General features: G+C 44.0%; 1 protein-coding gene across 7 annotated transcripts in view; it reads right to left on the bottom strand.

The window, feature by feature from the left end:
* Positions 1 to 21,518, bottom strand: part of OTUD7A (OTU deubiquitinase 7A) — a 294,139-nt gene that overhangs the window by 14,062 nt on the left and 258,559 nt on the right. For all 7 annotated transcript variants that reach the window (XR_009546568.1, XR_009546569.1, XR_009546572.1 and 4 more), the window contains 2 exons: positions 2,838 to 2,939; positions 736 to 863 (listed from right to left, as the gene is read on the bottom strand). Coding sequence is in view for 1 of the 7 variants with exons in the window: in XM_060179266.1 (XP_060035249.1) it covers positions 736 to 863; positions 2,838 to 2,939 (230 nt within the window). In the remaining 6 variants the exon portion in view is untranslated. The remainder of the gene's footprint in view (positions 1 to 735; positions 864 to 2,837; positions 2,940 to 21,518) is intronic.

Raw genomic sequence — 21,518 nt, 5'->3', positions numbered from 1 at the left:
ATAAATAAATAAAATCTTTAAAAAAAAAAAAGAAAAGAAAAAGATAAGAGACAGACTGAGACTTAGTGAAAACTCTGGAGTTATTGAGAGGATGTGGTGCAGAACTACTATTAATCACATTAATGAATTAAGTAATTACTATTAATCACACACACAAAATGGCTTTAAAAAAGAGACAGAGAAGCAGAGAGAGGGAGGGGCGGGGAGAGACAGACTGAGACCACAGCACCAAAGTTTTTTCCAATGTGGTGGGGGCCAGGCTTGAACTCTGGTCAAGTGGGCAAAGCTATGCGCTAACCAGATGGGCAACTTCACCAGCCCCTGGGTCATTCTCAAGGCCCAGCATTAAAGTGCACCTGCGCCAGGCTTCTGGGCTGACTGGGAAAATGCTCTAAGGGAGGATGGGCCATCCTCACTCCCAAAGGCAGGTGGATTCTTCTAGAACAGTGGCGAGCTGAGCTTCCTTGTGGTCAGGGTGGTCCAGATGAGGTCTAGCGTGTGGACAGGGTCCCGGGGTCGCCCTGCTGGTGGCCGTCAGACATAGGTGAGGTACCTTCTTAGCTTCCCACCCGCCCTGGAGAGGGAAGGAGGTGAGGGTGGACATGTGGCTCCTGAGCCTCTGCAGTGGCTGTGACTGGGGGCAGGGCTTCCTCAGCCTTGTAAGATGGATGTGACTTTAGGGCCCTTGACTGTGCCTGATTGGGGGCAGGGGGGCTCCAGGCTTTGGGTACCCACCTCCTTGTTCTGCTGTGTCTGCTGCCACCTCCACCTCCGCTTCAGCGCCTCCTGCTCGGCCCCCGTCCGCATCATGGTGTAAAGCGCTTTCCGTAACACCAGGTCCCGGTCGTGGAAGCCCCACATTCCTGCAGCCGGGGACCCCGAGAGGAACAGAGGAGAGGGAGCCCTGAGGCAGGGACTAGGCTGCGAGGGACACAAATACTGGGGGGCAGGCCCTCCCTCCTAGGCCTGCACACACAGGCACTGTTTCCCTCTGTCCTTTCCAGAAGCTTCTCATCAGTGGGATTAAAATGGGGGCGTATGGGGCTGGCAGAATAGCTCACATGGATAGTGCGCTGCTTTGCCATATGTGAGACCCAGCACTGGAGGAAGCTTCCGGGCCTCCATGTCTCTATGTAAAATAAATGAAGGACCTGAGTTCAAGGCCAGGGCCCCCACCTGCAGGGGGGAAAGCTTCACAAGTGAAGCAAGTCTGCAGGTGTCTCTCTTGCTCTTTCCGTTCTTTTTCAGTTGCTCTCAATCCGTGGTCTGGGAGGTGGCTCAGTGGATAATGCATTGGACTCTCAAGCATGAGGTCCTGAGTTTAATCCCCAGCAGCACATGTATGAGAGTGATGTCTGGTTCTTCTCTCTCCTCCTACCTTTCTCATGAATAAATAAATAGTTAAATTTTTCTCAATCCTATTAGATAAAATAGAAATAAATTTAAAAGGGCAAAAAGGGCTGCCAGGAGCAGTGGATTTACAATGCCAGCACTGAGCCCCAGCGATAACCCTGGTGGTATGGTATACTCCTCCTCCTCCTGAAAGCAGAGAGATATCATTTCAAGGGCTGGGACTATACACGGTGGACCTGGAGCTGACCAAATTTCCATTTGTTATGATCATTGTTACTATTATTGTTTTTACAACTAGGGCTTTGCTGGGTTTTCACTCCAGCAAGATCATACACTCCCATGACCTCTTTTTCTTCTTTTTTCAAGATAGAGGGTGTGAGACAGGGAGGGTGAGAAAGAGAGAGAGATCCTGGTAGGATCTCTCTCTCTTTCTTTTTCTTTCTTCCTTCCTTCCTTCCATCCATTCTTTCTCCTTTCTTTTTTCCTTCCTTTCTCTTTCTTTCTTTCTTTCTTTCTTTCTTTCTTCCTCCCTCCTTCCCTCCCTCCCTTCCTTCCTTCCTTCCTTCCTTCCTTCCTTCCATCCATCCATCCATCCATCCTTCCTTCCTTCCTTTCCTAGAGTACTGCTCAGCTCTGGCTTATGGTGGTGCAAGGGATTGGACCTGGGACTTCAGAGCCTCAGGCATGAAAGTACGCTATCTTCCCCGCTCCATTATTATCATTATTATTACTTAAAGTTTATTTGGTAAAGGGTGTGCTCTACCAAATCAACTACCTCCTGGCCCCACATTCTTGCCTGAGTCTCAGTCCTGGAAGGAGACCCTCCACTCCAGCACAGCTGAGGGTTCTAGGCATGAATCCAGTCCTGTCTGGTACCAATGGGTAACTGAGCTTCTAGAATAATTGTGCACCTGCTAGGGGTGGCTTCCTGTGACCCAGAGACTTCCATGTCCACTGGAAGGCTTCTGGCTTCTGGATGCATGGGGCCTCCTGGGGCAGCCTTACCTGTTGCCAGTCCCAGTGCGCTCACGGCTATCCATATGAGGGGTCCTGCACTGACTCGCTCTCATACACTGCTCCCCAAAAGTTTTCAAGCCTGCTTCATGCTTCAGCCAACCCTGTTAGTTCCTGCTTTTATGCTTTATCCCTGAGGTCTCCCTGCTTGGAACACCTTCCAAGTTTTCTTTCAAGTTTTCAAGGGGTTGTACTCTTGCCTCCTTCAGGAGGTCCTCCTGGATTACTCGAGGCTGCAACCTTTCATCTCCATGCCCTTAGCCCTGGCACAGGCCTTCCTCGGCCCTATGAGTCAGGTCTTTCCTCCTGTGTTTCCTGAGTCTCTATCCAGCTCACATGCTGCTTGCTAAGCAGGGCCAGATTGTTGGTCCCTTTGGGGACCCTTCCTGGGGACAGTGATGGCTCCTCTTAACCTTTGCTTGTCCTTGAACAACACACAGAGAGCACACTGTCTACACTGTGGGCCTTACCCAGTGAGGCGGCATGTAGAAGGCAGTTCCCGTCCCCCGTCGTGGCCAGAGGCAGGAGTCGTTTGCAGCTCGTGCACACGGTGGACCACCAGTTCAGGCGACCTGGGACACAAGGGCTGGTGACACGGGAGTCCCATGCCAGGCAGGCAGCCACACACAGCAGCCTTCCTGGGGGGAGCTTGCTAATGACACATCAAATTAGCGGGTGACGTTCCTAGAGGATTTCTCCAGAGTTGGCAGAAAGATAGGCTACTTTTTCTCAAATTAACATCGATTCCCCCCCCCTTCTAAAGCAAGAAATAGTCAAACACACCCATCAATCTGAGAAAGGATTAAGGAACTTGGCCAAATCCTTCTGTCTTTGATTCCAGGAAACTATTTTATTTTATTATTATCATTATTATATTGATTTATCATTGGCTTATAGACTATAAGAGTCGAGGAAGATAGTTTTACAGACACACACACACACACACACACACACACACACACACACACACACACACTCACTGCATTCACCTGTAGAAGTGTCTGCATCTGTCCTCCCTAGACCCTCCCCCAGCTCCACTGTGGGACCCTATTTTACACAAAATACAGAACTTCTCTCTTTTCATATTTATTTATAATGAGAGGGGAGGGAGAAATAGAGGGAAAGAGACAGACACCTGCTGCCCTGCTTCACTATTCATGAAACCTTCCCCCTGCAGGTGGGGACTGGCGGCTTGAACCTGGGTCCTCGTGCACTGTAATGTATGTGCTTTGCCAGGTGTACCACGGCCTGGTCCCCAAAACTTCTCTATATAATCCTTGAACACAGTTTCCCCTTGAACCATCCTTTTTATTTTGATGCATGCATTCTTTTGAAAATATAATGCCAAGACCATAATGCCTGCTTATGGTCATGTTACAGGACAATCCCACCCACATCTCATGGCTCTCTCCTGCGTAGGGAGTACAGCAAAATCCTGGAACTTGATGTGTAGAATATGGGAGGACCCTGATAAGTAGAGAAAAGATGGCAGAATTGCTAGGAACCTGAGGGCTAAGGAACAACATGGCGGCTGTTGGTGGTTGGCTACTGGTTGGAAGTCTCCTCGCCTCAGAGATCACACACTACAGGGCCAGGTTCTGGTTAATAAACACATATAGCACAGTGTGTAAGGACCCGAATTCAAGTCTCTGGTCCGTACCTGCAAAGGAAAAGCAGGGCTGTAGATGTCTTTCTCTCTTTTGTTTCTAGGGTTATCTCTGGGGCTCAATGCTAGCACTACAAATCTACTGTTTCTAGTGGCTATTTTTTCCATTTTACTGGATAGAACAGAGAAATTGAGAGGGGAAGGGAAGGTACAGAAAGGGAAAGAAAGATAGACTCTTGCAGACGTGCTTCACTGTTTGTGAACTAATCCCCCTGCAGGTGGGGAGCTGGAGTATTGTATGCTTTACATTGGGTAGTTCTCCCCCACCAAGAGAATTGGATCAGTCCAGTTAGTTTCGCGGACCTGCTTGGCCCCGCCCCGAAGGAACCCCGCCAGAGTTAGAGAGTTACAGAGTTCCTCCGGATGGTGACCCCCCCCCCCAACAACTAAGACAGTGCATATCTAAATTCGTGTTTAAAATGACATGTCTTCGTAACAAAGGTTTCTCTCCTTGTGTATTAATGACCATGTTTATGTGTATGTTTAAAGTTTGGTAAACAATAACTTTAAGGCTAAATTCTTACTAGACAAAGTTAAATGAAAAAAGTTTTCAACGTAATTATCATAAAGATAAAATTAACTTACATTTAAAGTCTGAGGTAAAAATTAGTTAACAATCAATATATTTTAACTAAGTTGGTCTAAACAAAAGGTTAAATAGACTTGTTGATATGTAAAACTCTCCATTACCTTCTCTATTAGAAATGGTAGATCGCACAATGGCTATGCTAATTATTCTCATGCCTGAGGTTTCCTTTCCTGACTCCATCTTGAATGGGTGTAACAAAAGGTTAAAAAGACGCTGTTGCTATGTAAAAGTCTCAAATTCCTTCTCTATTAGAAATATGCTAATAACAAGTTTTGTTTCATAGTAAGTAAATTGCAGCCAGCTGCCTTTGAGACTCTAGGCCGTTCCCCACCCCCATGCAAATGCTCGTCAAGGCAAGTACGCCCCCCAGAGGCAAGAAATGTTTTTTTAAGCTGATAAAGTTTTGCCCACAGAGGCAAAAAATGGCTGGCCCCCTCAGGCCTTCCCTTGGCAGCACACTGGTTCTTGTTACTTGCTTATATGTTTCTCCATGTTTGTGCCAGTTTCTTTTTTTAAAAATGTCTGTACGATATATGTTTCTGTTCACCCCACACCCTTGATACTATAATCATTTAGTTACAAAGAAAAGGGGGAATTGTTGTATGCTTTACATTGGGTAGTTCTCCCCCGCCAAGAGAATTGGATCAGTCCAGTTAGTTTCGCGGGCCTGCTTGGCCCCGCCCCAAAGGAACCCCGCGAGAGTTCCAGAGTTCCAGAGTTGCAGAGTTAGAGAGAGTGCTTGCGCCGCTGCAAAGAGACAGCAGAGTTCTGTTTGGTGATTAGTTTGTCTTAGTTTATGAATCGTTGTTCCTGAATAAAGAAATATAGCTTCCCTGCCCAGCCATTGTCTCCGCGTCTCTGTTACCCGGCCGGCAAGAGCCTCCGAATTTTAACAACACTGGGGACTCGAACTGGGATGGTCCTTGTGCTTTGTACTATGTACACTTAACCTGGTGTTCCACCACTCAGTCCCATTTCTCTTTCTCCATCTCCCCTCCCCACTCAATTTCTCTTTGTCTCTATCCCGAAATAAATAAATAAATAAATAAATAGATTAAAAAAGTCAAAATGGGGTTCTTACCATTTAAAAAATAATTAATACCCTACACTATTATACAAAAAAGGTGGAAACCTGGAAATATGAAGAAGGACAGGAAAATAAATTCATGCTCAACAACAAGAGAAGGGAAAGTTCAGGGAGAGATTTTTATTTTATTTTAATTTTTTAAATATTTATTTATTTATTCCCCTTTGTTACCTTTTGTTGTTTTTTTTTATTGTTGTAGTTATTATTATTGTTGTTATTGATGCCCTAGTTGTTGGGTAGGACAGAGAGAAATGGAGAGAGGAGGGGAAGACAGAGAGGGGGAGAGAAAGATAGACACCTGCAGACCTGCTTCACCGCTTGTGAAGTGACTCCCCTGCAGGTGGGGAGCTGGGGGATTGAATCCAGATCCTCACGCCGGTCCTCACGCTTTGCACCACGTGTGCTTAACCTGCTGTGCTACCGCCCGCCTCCCGACATTTTTATTTTATGTATTTATTTCCTGGATAGAGACAGAAATCACGAGGGAATAAGGAAGTAGAAGAAGAAAGACAGAATTGAGAGGAGGAGGGGAGATAGAGAGGAAGAGCAAAAGAGCGACAGAGAAGCCTGCAGCCCAGCTTCACTGCTTGTAAACCTCCCCACTCCCCCGCAGGTGGGGACCAGGAGCCTGAACTCAGGTCCTTGCACATGGTAACATGTTCACTCAACCAAACACTGCCATCCAGCCTCAGAAGACATTGATTGCTTAGATAGTAACTACTCTATCCAAACTGATCACCACAGAACAAGTTATAGATTCCACCACCATCCCTCTGTTAATGATAGAGAAAGAGAGGTGAATCAGACCATCACTGTATCACTAATAAACAAACAAACCTGTTAAGAAAAGAAACTGAATAAATCCCAAGCAGGGAAATACTCATGGACATTCAGGGCAAAACTTCTGAAAACTGAAGACAAAGAAAGAACTTTGAGAGAGAAACAATACTTTACCTAGGTGAGATAAACCCAAGCTGATTAATAGTAGATTTCTCTTCAGAAACTAAAGGTCAAAAGGGAGTGTCATGATATTTTTCAAGTGCTGAATGCAAACTGTCAAAGGTCTCACAAAATACTGTGAGTTAGAAGTGCTGAAAATGAGTAATTCCTGGCAAGTAGACTGAGTGTTACTAAGACATTTTAGAGAAACACATGAAAAATGCTCCAAGTCTCTGATTGTCAGAGAAATGCAAATAAAGACAACAATGAGATACCACTTCACTCCTGTGAGAATGTCACACATCAGAAAAGGTAACAGCAGCAAATGCTGGAGAGGGTGTGGGGTCAAAGGAACCCTCCTGCACTGCTGGTGGGAATGTTAATTGGTCCAACCTCTGTGGAGAACAGTCTGGAGAACTCTCAGAAGGCTAGAAATGGACTTACTCTATGACCCTGCAATTCCTCTCCTGGGGATATATCCTAAGGAACCCAAAACACCCCTCCAAAAAGATCTGTGTACACATATGTTTTTAGCAGCACATTTGTAATAGCCAAAACCTGGAAGCAACCCAGGTGTCCAGCAACAGATGAGTGGCTGAGCAAGTTGTGGTATATATACACAATGGAATACTACTCAGCTGTAAAAAATGGTGACTTCACCGTTTTCAGCCGATCTTGGATGGACCTTGAAAAAATCATGTTGAGTGAAATAAGTCAGAAACAGAAGGATGAATATGGGATGATCTCACTCTCAGGCCGAAGTTGAAAAACAAGACCAGAAAAGAAAACACAAGTAGAACCTGAAATAGAATTGGCATATCGCACCAAAGTAAAAGACTCTGGGGTGGGTGGGTGGAGAGAATACAGATCCAAGAAGGATGACAGAGGACCTGGTAGGGGTTGTATTGTTATATGGGAAACTGGGGAATGTTATGCATGTACAAACTATTGTACTTACTGTTGAATGTAAAACATTAATTCCCCAATAAAGAAATTAAAAAAAAAGTAAAAAGAAAAAAAATAATAAAAAAAGACATTTTATTTTCGCCTCCAGGGTTATTGCTGGGGCTCAGTGCTGGCACTATGAATCCACTGCTCCTAGAGGCCATGTCCCCCAGCTTATTGGGTAGGATAGAGAGAAATTAATTGGGTAGGATAGAGGAGGGGAAGATAGAGAGGGAGAGAGAAAGATAGACACCTGCAGACCTGTGAAGCAACTCCCCTGCAGGTGGGGAACCAGGCGCTCAAATCTGGATACTTTGTGGGTCCTTGGCTTCATACTATGTGTGCTTAACCTGGTTTGCCACCACCCAGCCCCCTAAAAGACAATCTTTATTTTTTATTTTTTATTTTAATCAGAGCACTGCTCAGCTCTGGCTTATGGTGGTGCAGGGGATTGACCTGGGACTTTGAAACGTCAGGCACGACAGTCTCTTTGTATAACCATTATGCTATCTACCCTCCACCTAAGACAACCTTTTAGCAATTTCATACTTGGGTATTATACCCAAGAGAAATGAGAACATAAGAACTGTAGAAGATATCAAGGAGTCAATATCCAAAATGTATAAAGGACACTTAAAACTCTCCAACCACAACAATCAACCTAACTAAGAAAGGAGCAGAGGATCTGGATAAACATTTTTCCAAAGAAGATACACTGGTAGGAGTTGGGCAATGGCACAGTGGGTTAAGCGCACGTGACTCAAAACGCAAGGACCAGCGTAAGGATCCCGGTTCTAGCCACCAGCTCCCCACCTGCAGGGGAGTCGCTTCACAAGCGGTGAAGCAGGTCTGCCAGTGTCTGTCTTTCTCTCCCCCTCTCTGTCTTCCCTCCTCTCTCCATCCTATCCAACAACAATGACATCAATAACCACAACAATGTTAAACAACAAGGACAACAAAAGGGAAAAAAAAAATATATAGATAGATAGATAGACTGGTGGCCAACAGCCATTTGAAAAGATGTGCTTTCCATCATCTGTCATGATTAAGGACATGTAGATTCAAACAATGAGTTCACTTCACACATGGGCGATATGGCTACTCTTCAACAAACAGGTAACAGTGATCTTCACCTGTTGAGTTGGATGTGGGGAAGAAGCAACTCTGCGTGCTGCTGAAGTGAATGTAAATTGGTGCAGTCACTATGAAAAATCGGAAGTGAAGGACTCAAAAGTTAAGAAAAGAAATAGCAACATCTAGTTATTCCAGTTCTGGGTATGTATGTGAAGAATATGAAAGCACCGATTGAAAGAGACATATACATCCATTTTCACTGAAGCATTATTCAAAGTAGCAAAGAGTTGGAAACAACTTGAGTGTCCCCTGATGAATGAGTGGATAAGGAAGATATGGTTTGTATACACAGTGGAGTTTGCTTTGTTATAAAAAATATGAAATCTTGCCATTTGCAGCAATATGGAAGGACTTATAGGGTATTACGCTACGTGAAATAAGCCAGACAGAGAAAGATGAATGTCTTAGGATTTCACTCAGGCGGCAGGTGTGGGGTGGCGGGTGGTGGCACACCCAGTTAAGTGCATGTATCACCCTGTGCAAGGACCCGGGTTCGAGCCTCTGCTCCCCACCTGCAGAGGCAATGCTCTATGAGTGGTGAAGCGGGTCTGCAGGTGTCTATCTTTTTCTCCCCCTTTCTTTTTTTTTTTACTTATTTATTTATTTTGCCTCCAGGGTTATCTTGGACTCGGTGCCTGGACTACAAATCCACTGCTCCTGGCGGCTTGTTTTCACTTTTATTGGATAGAACAGAGATATATTGAGAGGGGAAGGGGAGACAGAGAGGGAGAGAGACAGAGACACCTGTAGACCTGCTTCACCACTTGTGAAGTGTCCCCCCTGCAGGTGGGGAGCTGGGGGCTCTAACTGGGATCACTGCGCGAGTCCTTGTACTTCGTACTATATATGCTTAACCTGGTGTGCTGCCACCTGGCCCCTCTCTCCCCCTTTCTATTTCCCCTTCCCTTTCAATTTCTCTCTGTCCTGTCAAGTAAAAATAGAAACGAAAAATGGCCACCAGGAGCAGTGGATTCGTAGTGCTGGTACCAGGGCCCAGCAATAACCCTAGAGGCAAAACAAACTACAAAAACAAATAAAAGAACTGAACTGTCAAAGTGGTTACAGGCTGGGGAGAGAGAATATGGCTATGCAAAAGATTCTCATGCCTGAGGCTCTAAGGTCCCAGGTTCAATCCCCATCTCCAACATAATAAGCCAGAGCTGGTCAGTGCTCTGGTCTTGGTGTCTCTGTATATCTCTCATTAAAATAAACAAAACATATCAAAAACAAGAACAAGAACAAAAAACAGTGGTTACCAGAAGGAAGAGACCAACTTATGGTGAAGGATGGAGACTAGAATTCTGGTGATAAACATCACAGAGTAAATATAGATGCTGATTTTTTCTTTAAAACATCAAATATTTAGTCAATAATTGGAGAAAAAAAAGTAGTAAATAAAACATTGGTGTCCCTGATGGCTGGAGACATGAGAATTCTGAAGGAAAACAAGCAAATAGAAGAAGTTAACATAAAAAGATTTCATGAACACTCCAATAATAGTAGCTTCTATTATCTGCTGTAGACATAGTAACCACATATGTTTCCAGTTTTATTATTTAAAATGAGGAAGGGCTGGGCTGTGGCACACCTGGCTAAGTGCACATGTTACCATGTGCCAACAATCCCCACCCCATCTGTAGGGGGAAGCTTCATAAGAGGTGAAGCAGTGCTGTGTCTTTCTGTCTCACTTATTTGATCTCTATCCCCCCTCCCAGTCAACTTCTCTCTACCCTGTCAAATAAAATAAAGTTCAAAAAGTATTAAAAATGAAATGAAGGAAAGAAACTAATTATATTTATGTACATATAAGTATGAAATAACAGATATTGATTTATAAGGCTTGGAGTATATATTTGTAAGTATATATAAGTATATATTTATAAGGCTTGGAGTATATATTGGGTTGTCAGAAAAGTCATGATTTTTTTCTACAAATCAATGTTATTTCAATAAGGAAAATCACTAAAGAAGGAGTTATTTTTAAAAATTTTTTAAATTTATTTTATTGGGTAGGACAGAGAGAAAGTGAGAGAGAGAGAATGGGGAGATAGAGGGGCAGAGAGAAAGAGAGACACCTGCAGCCCTGCTCCACCACCCATGAAGAAAAGGGTTCTGGAAGATTAAGTTGAACAAAAGTCACTTTTCTTTTCTTTTTTTTTTTTTTTTTCTTTTTTAACCAGAGCACTGCTCAGCTCTGGCTTATGGTGGTGTGGGGGATTGAACCTGGGACTTTGGAGCCTCAAGCATGAGAGTCTGTTTGCATAACCATTACGCTATCTACCCTCTACCCAGAAGGATTTATTTATTTAAATTTCTTTATTAGGGAATTAATGTTTTACATTCGACGTAAATACAATAGTTTGTACGTACATAGAAGGATTTATTTTTAACAAAGGGTAGCACTACTTTCAGGAAAGAAAATAGCAAAATAGAAAGGGCAAGGCCTTCAAGTTTAGACCTATGTTTATAGTAGCACAGTTTATAATAGCCAAAATAACTGGAAGCCACCTACAAGTCCAACAACAGATGAGTGGCTGAGAAAGCTGTGGTATATATACACATAATGGAATACTACTCAACTATGCTGAATTCTTTCATCTTGGATGGAGCCTTTAGGAATCATGTTCAGTGAGAAAAGCCAGAAGGAGAAGGATGAATATGAGATGATCTCACTCATGGACAGAAGTTGAGAAATAAGAACAGCAAGGGGAACACACAAAGCAGAACTTGGACTGGGTTTGGTGAATTGCACCAAAGTAAAAGACTCTGAGGAGGGTGGAGGGGGAGGCTCTCAGGTCCTGGTGCATGGTGGTGGAGAAGGAACTAGGTGAGGGGTGAGAGTGTTTTGTTTTGCAGAAAACTGAGAAATTTTATACATGTACCAACAGCTGTATTTACTACTGACTGCAAACCACTAATCTCCCCAATTGAAAAAAAAAAAGTAACACTAGAAATTTAGGGCCTTCAAGCACATTTAATTCAGGATGAGAGAATTATTATCTACCAGACTGCTCTCATTAGCAAATATAATATAATAAACCTTATCAGCACTTGTTTAAACCTGACACCTATCTGCTTTACAATACCTTTTGATAAAGATCCAGTAATTGTATCTTAATGATAAGGGGTTTTTATTAATATACACCAATTGTGCTCTTAATTCTGCATGGACACATGTATCAAAACTAACAACACAACATCAAACAGATGAGTATCTATTCTATGGCAATGTTAATACTCATGCTAACAAACTGCAACGGGCCCACCACTTGCAAATCTTCTCTTTTTTTTTTTCAAATCTTTTTTTTTAAAACATTTTATTTATTTATTAATTAGAAAGATAGGAGGAGAGAGAGAAAGAACCAGACATCTTTCTGGTACATGTGCTGCCGGGGATCGAACTCAGGACCTCATGCTTGAGAGTCTGCAGACCTGCGTCAGTAGTTGTGAAGCCTCCCCCTCTGCGGGCAGGGAGCCAGGCAGGGGCTCAAACCCAGATCCTTGCACTTAGTACTACATGCGCTTAACCATCACGGCCTGGCCTTCTATTATTACTATTTTTTAATATTTATTTTGGATAGAGACAGAGAAACTGAGAGGGGAGGGGTAGATAGAGAGGGAGAGAGAAAGAGAGACACCTGCAGAACTGCTTCACCACCTGTGAAGTGGAAGACACCTATCAAGGGGAAATGAAAAGTTTTGCCTATGCCTTAAAAAACTATATTGTAAACCATTGACCCCCAAATAAAAAAGAAAGGATAACACTAAAAACAACAACAACAACAAAAACTATCCTCCCTTGCAGGTGGGGACCGGGGGCTTGAACCTCTGTCCTTGCGCACTGTAATATGTGAGCTTAGCCAGGTGCGCCACTGCCCAGCCCCAAAGCCTGATATTCAATGAGTGGCCACAAGTGTTTCATACCAAAGGCACTGGACCTCTTTCATTCCTGGACTTGACCTAAGCTGGCAGAGGCACCTGGGGATGCAGGTGGAGGAGGGAGGGGCAGGGAGTGTGCTAATGAGGCACCTGGCAGCCTCACCCAGTAGCTTTCCCTCTTGCCCTTACCCACAGAGCCCAGTTCCGCCTGCTCCTTTCCAGGTAAGAGTCCTCCTCTGCCCTCACTGTTCTGCTTCTTGAGAGACCTGGTGAGAGCTGACCTAATTAGATGCTTATGGGGTCTGTGGTCAGCCAGTTTTCTCCCCTTTGAGCTGCTATGATTCTTTAAAAATTATCTTTATTTATTTATTTATTGGATAGAGATAGCCAGAAGTCAAGCGAGAAGGGGGTGATATAGAGGAGGAGAGACAGAGAGACACCTGCAACGCTGCTTCACCACTCGCAAAGCTTTCCCCCTGCAGGTGGGGACTGGGGGCTCGAACCAGGTCCTTGCGTATTGTAACACGTGCGCTCAGCCAGGTGTGCCACCACCGGCCCCTGTGCTGCTATGATTTCAAGACCGAATGCTTCTTCAGGCAGGAGCAGAGCTGAAGCTCAAGTCTCAGTGTTTCTGAAGTCAATACACCCAGTACCTTTACTAAGTGTCCTGAGGGATGGCTCTTGAGTTCTTGTTCCTGTTTTTGGGTTTTTTTTCTCACTCAATTTTATTTGGTTTAATTGCTTTATTGGGGAAATCATGATTTAGAGGACAGCTATTGTCACATGGATATAAGTTCTTTAAAAAAAATTTTTTTTGTATTTATTTTCCCTTTTGTTGCCCTTGTTTTTCTATTGTTGTTGTAGTTATTATTGTTGTTATTCAGGTCGTTGTTGTTGGATAGGACAGAGAGAAATGGAGAGGGGAGGGGGAGACAGAGAAGGGGAGAGAGAGATAGACACCTGCAGACCTGCTTCACCGCCTGTGAAGGGACTCCCCTGCAGGTGGGGAGCCGGGGGCTGGAACCGGGTCCTTGCACTTCACACCATGTGCGCTTAACCCGCTGTGCTACTGCCCGACTCCCAAGTTCTTTTTTTAAAGATTTATTTGATAGGGTAGAAAAACTGAGGGGTAGAGGGAGGGGGGGAAGGGAGAGAGACAGACCAGCAGCACTGTTTCACCACTTGTGAAACTTACCCTCTGCAGGTAGGGACTTGAACCTGGGCCCTTACACACTGTAATGTGTGTGCTTCACCAGGTGTGTCACCTGGTCCCAGTTTTTACAGAATTTTCAGAAGACAGACATTTGACATACACATTCCAATGGTCCAGAATAAAATATGTACACGTAAAGCCAGTTTGATGACAGTTTTGATAACTCTGATTTCTGGGGCAAGATATTTAAGTGGCTTCCTAGTTTTCTATTGACTGAAAGTACTGGAAGCAAAAGGAATGCCACGCAGGTGAGCTCCACAGTCTCACACTTAATACACAGTCTATTCTGTTGACAAAGGCAATTTCTATGCAAATTAACTCATTTATCTTGATTTGGTTTTAAAAGTTGGGTGAATTTAGTTAAATACACTTTAGGGAAATCTAAGTGAAACACTCATTAGTTGGGCTGGATTTTCCTCTTTTTAGTAGATGAGTTGAGGTTTCATAGTGTGGGCCCTTCCTACCTTCTTTTCTCCTTTCTTCCCTCCCTCCCTTTCTTCCTACCAGGGTTATTGCTGGGGCTTGGTGCCGGCATGACAAATCCATTGTTCCTGGTGGCTCCACCTTCCTTCCTCCCTTCTTTCATTTATTTACAGTATAGGACAGAGAGAAATTCAGGGGCTGGGGAGGAGACAGAGAAACACCTGCAGTACCTTCTTCACCACTAGTGAAGCATCCCCCCTGAAAGTGGGGAACGGGCTTGAAGTCTGGTCCTTGTGCATGGTAACGTCTGAGCTTAATCAGGTGTGCCTCAACCCTGCCCCCAAGTATTATATTTTCCTCAGAGGCACAGAGCTCTAGAGCTTACAGGTGACTTCTCTGGAGAGTTTCTTGTGCATCCCTGTCTGCACTCATGTCAGACAGTATTAATCGTCTTTCTCTCCCAGGCAGACATGCTTATCAATCATTTGCTCTTTTCCCAGAAGGCCTGATCATTCTCAGTCCAGAGTCGTACACAACGAAGGCCAATTGTTTCAAGTTGCCAATGAATTCTGCTACCCATAAAAGGGCCTTGGAGAATCTAGCTTTGTAGATGCGAATTCAAAGAGGCTAATTGCTGAGAGGGGTGGCTGGCAGAGTGTTGACGTGTCAAAGCGCTGAGCTAGATTCTCTGAAGTCAGATCTTTTTGGGAAAATATATTTATATGCCCAGGAAGACATCACAGTGGTTGTATACCACATACTTTCATGGCTGAGAGCCTGCAGGCCCCAGGTTCAATCCTCAGTGCCACTATATGCCACAGTTGAGCAGCGATTTGATCTTTCTCTCTCTCTACCCCATCCTCTCTCTTTGTGTGTCTTTCTCATTAAGATAAATATTTATTCTCATTAAAATAAATATTTTGTGTGTGTGTGTGTGTGGGGACCAGAGCAGCCTTCTAGTACACGTATATGGTGTCAAGGACCAAACTCAGATCCTATGATTATAAATCCCAGGTTCCACTGTGCCATCTCTCAGCACACACAATTCCAATCTTAGTTCCACTATTTTACGGTGTGACCTTGGACAAGATACTTAACCTCTTTATGTCTTTCTTCCCTCTTCTGAAAAGTTGGAGAGTAATAGCAGTATTGATTGAAGAGCTAAGAGTTAACCCTTAATGATACCAAAATGCAAGTGTGGGCCTAGACCGCTGATGGACCCCTCTCTCCACCACCACTGGTCACTTCTATCAGAAATGACATTATAAGCCATCTTGTGGGCCCTCCCAGGACCTTACCCTCACCATAAAGCAGTGATGACAGGGACGGCCCCAGTCTCTGCAACTCGAGCAAGACTGGTTCTGAAATGACTACAGCCTACAATGTTCCCAGCTGTGGCTGTGAACTGTGAGCTCAGACCAGTAGGGACTCAGGCTCTGGTGCTAAATACAAATATCAATATGGGCCCTGGGTCAGGTGGATGGAGGGAAATAGTTCATTTTTGTTTTTTTGCCTCCAGGGTTATTGCTAGGGCTCAGTGCCATGAATCCACTGCTCCTGGAGGCCATTTTCTTTCCCCCCTTTTGTTGCCCTTGTTGTTGTAGCCTTGTTGTGGTTATTGTTGTTGTTGTTGATGTCGCTCATTGGATAGGACAGAGAGAAATGGAGAGAGGAGGGGAAGACAGAGAGGGGGAAAGAAAGATAGACACCTGCAGACCTGCTTCACCACCTGTGAAGTGACTCCCCTGCAGGTGGGGAGCCGGGTGCTTGATCCTTGAACTTTGCTCTATGTGTGCTTAATCCGCTGCACTACCGCCTGAGCCCCGTAGTTAACTTTATCCACAGAATTTTTTTCAAGAATGGGAGCCACTCACTGCCCTAATCCAACTTTCTAGTCCTTTTCTCTACTCTGACACCATTGTCTCAAACAATATTTTTATCCAGCTTCAGACTAGCTATCAAACTCAAGCAAAACTACCATAGTTGTGTACCCCTAGGAACATGCCTTAAATGGACTTCCTAGCTTTCTTCTACCCTAAGATCCCTAATCTCATCTGCTCTATTCCTACTTTTTAGTTCCCGTTCATTGACCATTTTTTGGTCTCACTTTATATCCTGTCACCTTCCAGATTCCAAGTTGCAGATGCTACCATGATTCCATCCTAACTTCTCTGGGCAGCCGACTTAACCAGTGTGTCCTGGAAACTCGCCTCTCCAGAGCTCTGGCCCATTAGGGAAAGATAGAAACAGGCTGGGGGTATGGATCGACTTGCCAATGCCCAAGTCCAGCAGAGAAGCAATTACAGAGGCCAGAACTCCTACCTTCTGCACCTTAAAAACAACCTTGATCCATACTCCCAGTGGCGGAGAAGTGATAGGAAGAAGATAAGAGGACTCTGCACTCCAGCTCCATCAGCACCCGGAGAGAGAGAAGGAAAAGAAGAGGGACATATGGAGGTAGTAATGGTGTCACTAGTGGCTTGGAGGGGAAGAGAGGATTAGATCTGGAAGAAAAAAAGGGGCCAATTATGTATAAGTGTAGACATATGGTTGTAGGTGATGGTTGGCCTTTGCCTACAATCTTAATGGAACTGTGGTGGTTTGCAGGGGATAGAGACTGAAGATTCAGAACTCTGGTGGTGAGAATGATGTGGAATTATACTCCACATGTTGACATGTAATTTTGTAAATCAATATTAAATCACTAATAAAATAAGATAAACAAAATGCAAGTGTTGGAAGGAATTTTCTTTTCCTTTTAAGAAATCCTTTATTTTATTTTAACTATCTTTGTTTATTGTATAGACAGTCAGAAATAGAAGCTGGAAGATAAATTTACCTCCCCCAGATGGGCCTCAAACAAACAACAAATGAAAACATATCCCCCCACATATATTAATTATTGCAGGACATCTGACTTGAGCTAAAATTGATTTGTAGCTTGAAGTTCCAAAGATAAGAAATTAACATAAAGTTGGTTATAGAGTAGAAATTTCCCTTGGGAGTGTGGCATAAACAAACATGTATCTCTTATCATAGTTGAGTGTATTTCAACACAGTCCACACAAGATTCCCACACTGATGAACCGCTTACAATCCCAGATTGGGTCCAATAAGAAACAAGTAATTGTGATTGGAGTAAAACTGGCAGTTCATAGATACCTGTGAACTTAAGGCAAAACAAAACAAAACAAATGGTCAGCTAGAGACTGTAAATATGTTTAATATGTTTTAAAAATATGAAAATGGGTGTCAGGCTGTAGCGCAGCGGGTTAAGCATATATGGTACAAAGCGCAGGATCCTTATGCCGGTCCTTGCGCTTTGCGCCACCTGCGCTACAACCTGACTCCCTAATTTTTTTTTTCTTTTGCCACCAGGCTTGTTGCTGGGGCTTGGTGCCAGCACCATGAATCCAATGCTCCTGGTGGCCATTTTTCCTTTTTTTCCCTTTCTTTCCTTCCTCCCTCCCTTCTTCCCTTCCCCCCTTCCTCCCTTCCTCCCTCCCTCCCTCCCTCTCTCCCTCCCTCCCTTCCTTCCTTCCTTCCTTCCTTCCTTCCTTCCTTCCTTCCTTCCTTCCTTCCTTCCTTCCTTCCTTCCTTCCTATATTCCTTCCTTCCTTCCTTCTTCCTTCCTTCCTTCCTCTCTTTCTGTTATACTTGATAGGACAGGACAGAGAAATTGAGAAAGAAGGGGAGATAGAGAGGGAGAGAAAGACACCTGCAGACCTGTTTCACTACTTGTGAAGCAACCCCCTGTAGGTAGGGAATGGGGGCTTGAACCCAGGTCCTTGAACACTGTAATAATATAGCACTTAGCCAGGTATACCACCGCCCGGTCCCCTAACTCTTAAATTAGTAGAGGGAAAGAATGAAATGACTAAAAACAATACTCAACTGAATGGAAAGGGGGCTTAGAAGATAGAACAAAGACAATTAGTGGTTACATTGGAATTAAGTGCATCTGTTAAAAGACAAAAGGTGAAAAACTGACTTTAAGAACAAATCAGTTCCATGATGTTTTAAGAGGACACAGTTAAAAACATGGGAGTACAAAAAGCGCTCAAGATAAAAAAGTATGACCAATAACAAATCAGGTCATTTTAACCTAAAAGACAGTAGGATAACTATATTAATGTCAGATAAAATAAACGGCAGGGCAAAAAAGCCTTAGTCAACATAAATAGATGCTCTTTACTGATGTCTCAATGCTCAGCCCATGAGGAGGACACAGCTTTAGTTGATGTACACTCACAATAGTAGATGTTAAAATGCAGCTTCTGACATAAGAGGTGAACAAATGCCAAACAGATTTGAGAAACTTAATAGACACATATAAAGCTACATGTATTCTAGATTTATAAATATAATCCATAATGGAATACTCAGTTTTCTTTCCTCTTCCCTTCCTCCTCCTCTTCCTCCTCCTCCTCTGCCTTCTTTTTGAATTGCCACCAGGGTTATTGCTGGGGCTTGGTGCCTGCACAATGAACCCACTACTTCTGGTAGCCATTTCCCCCTTTTAGCTGATAGAAAGGGAGAGACAGACATCTGCAGACCTGTTTCACTGCTTGGGAAGCAACCCCCTGCAGGTGGGGAATGGGGGCTTGAACCCAGGTCCTTGAACACTGTAATAATATAGCACTTAACCAGATGTACCACCGCCCGGTCCCCTAAGTCTTAGGACAGAGAGAAATTGAGAGAAGAGAGGGAGGTAAGGAGAGAGAAAGAGAGACACCTGCAGCGCTGTTCCACTGCTCATGAAGCTTCCTCTGACCCCGCAGGTGGGGACTAGCTGGATCTATTCGCATGGTAACTTGTCTGCTCAATTGGCTGTGCCACCACCCAGCCCCTCAATATTCCTTTTAGGCATACATAGAACACTAAAACTAAAAGCCCAACCATATTCTAGACCTGAAAGCAGAAGTCTCAGCAAATTTGAAACCATACAGATTATAGACTCTACAGGTCACAGTGCAGTGACCTCAGAAATCAACAGTAAAACAGTAACTAGAAATTTTGCATATATATATATATATTTCCAGTTTTTAAAATTTATTTTTCCAGATCACTGCTCAGCTCTGACTTATGGTGGTGTTGGGGATTGAACCTGGGAATTCGGGGTTTCAGGCATGACAGTCTTTTCCAGAACCATTATGCTATCTCCCCTACCTGTCATGTATTTATCATTACCTTTTTTTTTTTTTTACACTTTTTACTTATTTAATATTGGATAGAGAGAGAGAGAAATTGAGAGAGGAGAAGGGATAGAGAGAGGAAAGAGACAGACACCTGCAGCCCCGCTTCCCCACTTTCCCCCTGCAGGTGGGGACCATGGGATTGAACCTGGGACCTTGTGCACTGTAATGCTTGCTCTTAACCAGTTCCACCACCGCCACCACCTGGCCCCATGTACTTATTATATTTTAAGGTTTATTTTTATCTTTATTTATTTGATAGAGACAGCCAGAAATTGAGAGGGAAGGGGGTAATAGGAAGAGAGACAGAGAGAGATACCTGCAGCCCTGCTTCACCACTCACAAAGCTTTCCCCTTATAGGTGGGGACTGGGGGCTCAAACCTGGGTTTTTGAGTATGTAACATGTATGCTCAACCAGTTGCACCACCACCTGCGCCCCCCATGTACTTACTATTATTATTTTAAAATTTTTTATTCATAAAAAGGAAACACTGACAAAAACCATAGGATATGATATGAGGGGTACAACTCCACACAGTTCCCACCACCAGAACTCTGTATCCCATCCCCTCCCCTGACAGCTTTCCTATTCTTTACCCCTCTAGGAATATGGACCCAGGGTCATTATGGGGTGCAGAAAGTGGAAGGTCTGGCTTCTGTAATTGCTTCCCCGCTGAACATGGGTGTCGGCAGGTTGATCCATACTCCCTGCCTGTTTCTCTCTCTTTCCCTAGTGGGGCGGGGTTATGGGGAAGCGGGGCATCATGTACGTATTTTTTAAAACAATTTCTCTTTCAGGAGTCAGGCGGTAGCACAGTGGGGTAAGCGCAGGTGGCACAAAGCACAAGGACCGGCATAAGGACCCTGGTTCAAGCCCCCGGCTCCCCATCTGCAGGGGAGTCACTTCACAGATGGTGAAGCAGGTCAGCAGGTGTCTATCTTTCTCTCCCCTCTCTGTCTTCCCGTCCTCTCTCCATCTCTCTGTCCTACCCAACAATGACAACAATAACAACAACAACAATAACTACAACAATAAAACAACAAGGGCAACAAAAGGGAATAAATAAATAAATACTAAAAAATCCTTAAAAAAAGTAAAAAAAAAGATTTCTCCCCCCTCCTTGGTAGTTACAGCTGAATAACGCATGGAAACATATAGTAGGTGTTGTGTGAATGCACACTGCCTCTGCTGTCAAAAGCACAGCCACTGTCAAAAGCATCGCTACCCACACCCTTCAAGAGAGAACTGAAAGGTCTATAAGCTCAGACTGACAGGGACTCAGAGGTCACACAGGCTCCTGTGCTAAATATGAACAGATATATAGGCCCAGGGTTAGATCGATAGGGTGAATAGTTAATGGTGTTTATATATTTTCCTCATGTTTGGGAGCTACTCTCTGCCCTAATCCAGCTTTCTAGTCCTATTCTCAACTCTGACACCATCTTCCCAGACAATATTTTTAGTCTACCTCCATGTTAGCTGTTGGATTCAGGCAAAAATTACTCCCAGAGGGATAAAGAATAGGGAAGCTATCAAGGGAGGGGATTGGATATGGAGTTCTGGGGGTGGGCATTGTGTGGAAATGTACCCCTCTTATCCTATAGTCTTGTCAATACTTCCATTTTATAAATGAAAATTAAAAAAAGAAAAAAATTACTAAAGTCATGGGCATCTTGGAATATGCCTAAACTGGACTTCCTAGTTTTTTTCCCACAGAGAGACCTCTATTTTCATCTGCTCTATTCCTACTTTTGGGTTCCTGTGTATTAAACACTTTGTCCTGCTTTATATCTTACTGCCTTTCAGCCACCAAGCTGCAGATGCTACTATGATCCCATCCTGACTTCCCGGGGCAGACAATCTCACTAATGTGTCCCAGTGTCACCTCCCCAGACCCCTACCTCATTAGGGAAAGATAGAAACAGACTGGGGGTATGGATTGACCTGCCAATTTCCATGTCCAACAGAGAAGCAACTACAGAAACCAGAACTCCCACCTTCTGTACCCCATAAAGAATTTTGGTCTGTACTCCCAGGGGGAGAAAGAATAGGGAAATCTTCCAATGGAGGGGATGTGAC

Source organism: Erinaceus europaeus, chromosome 20 (assembly GCF_950295315.1).
Source record: "Erinaceus europaeus chromosome 20, mEriEur2.1, whole genome shotgun sequence".
Lineage (NCBI taxonomy): Eukaryota > Metazoa > Chordata > Mammalia > Eulipotyphla > Erinaceidae > Erinaceus > Erinaceus europaeus.
The sequence above is the reverse complement of the archived record's forward strand: the minus strand, read 5'-3'. Positions and strand labels throughout refer to the sequence as shown.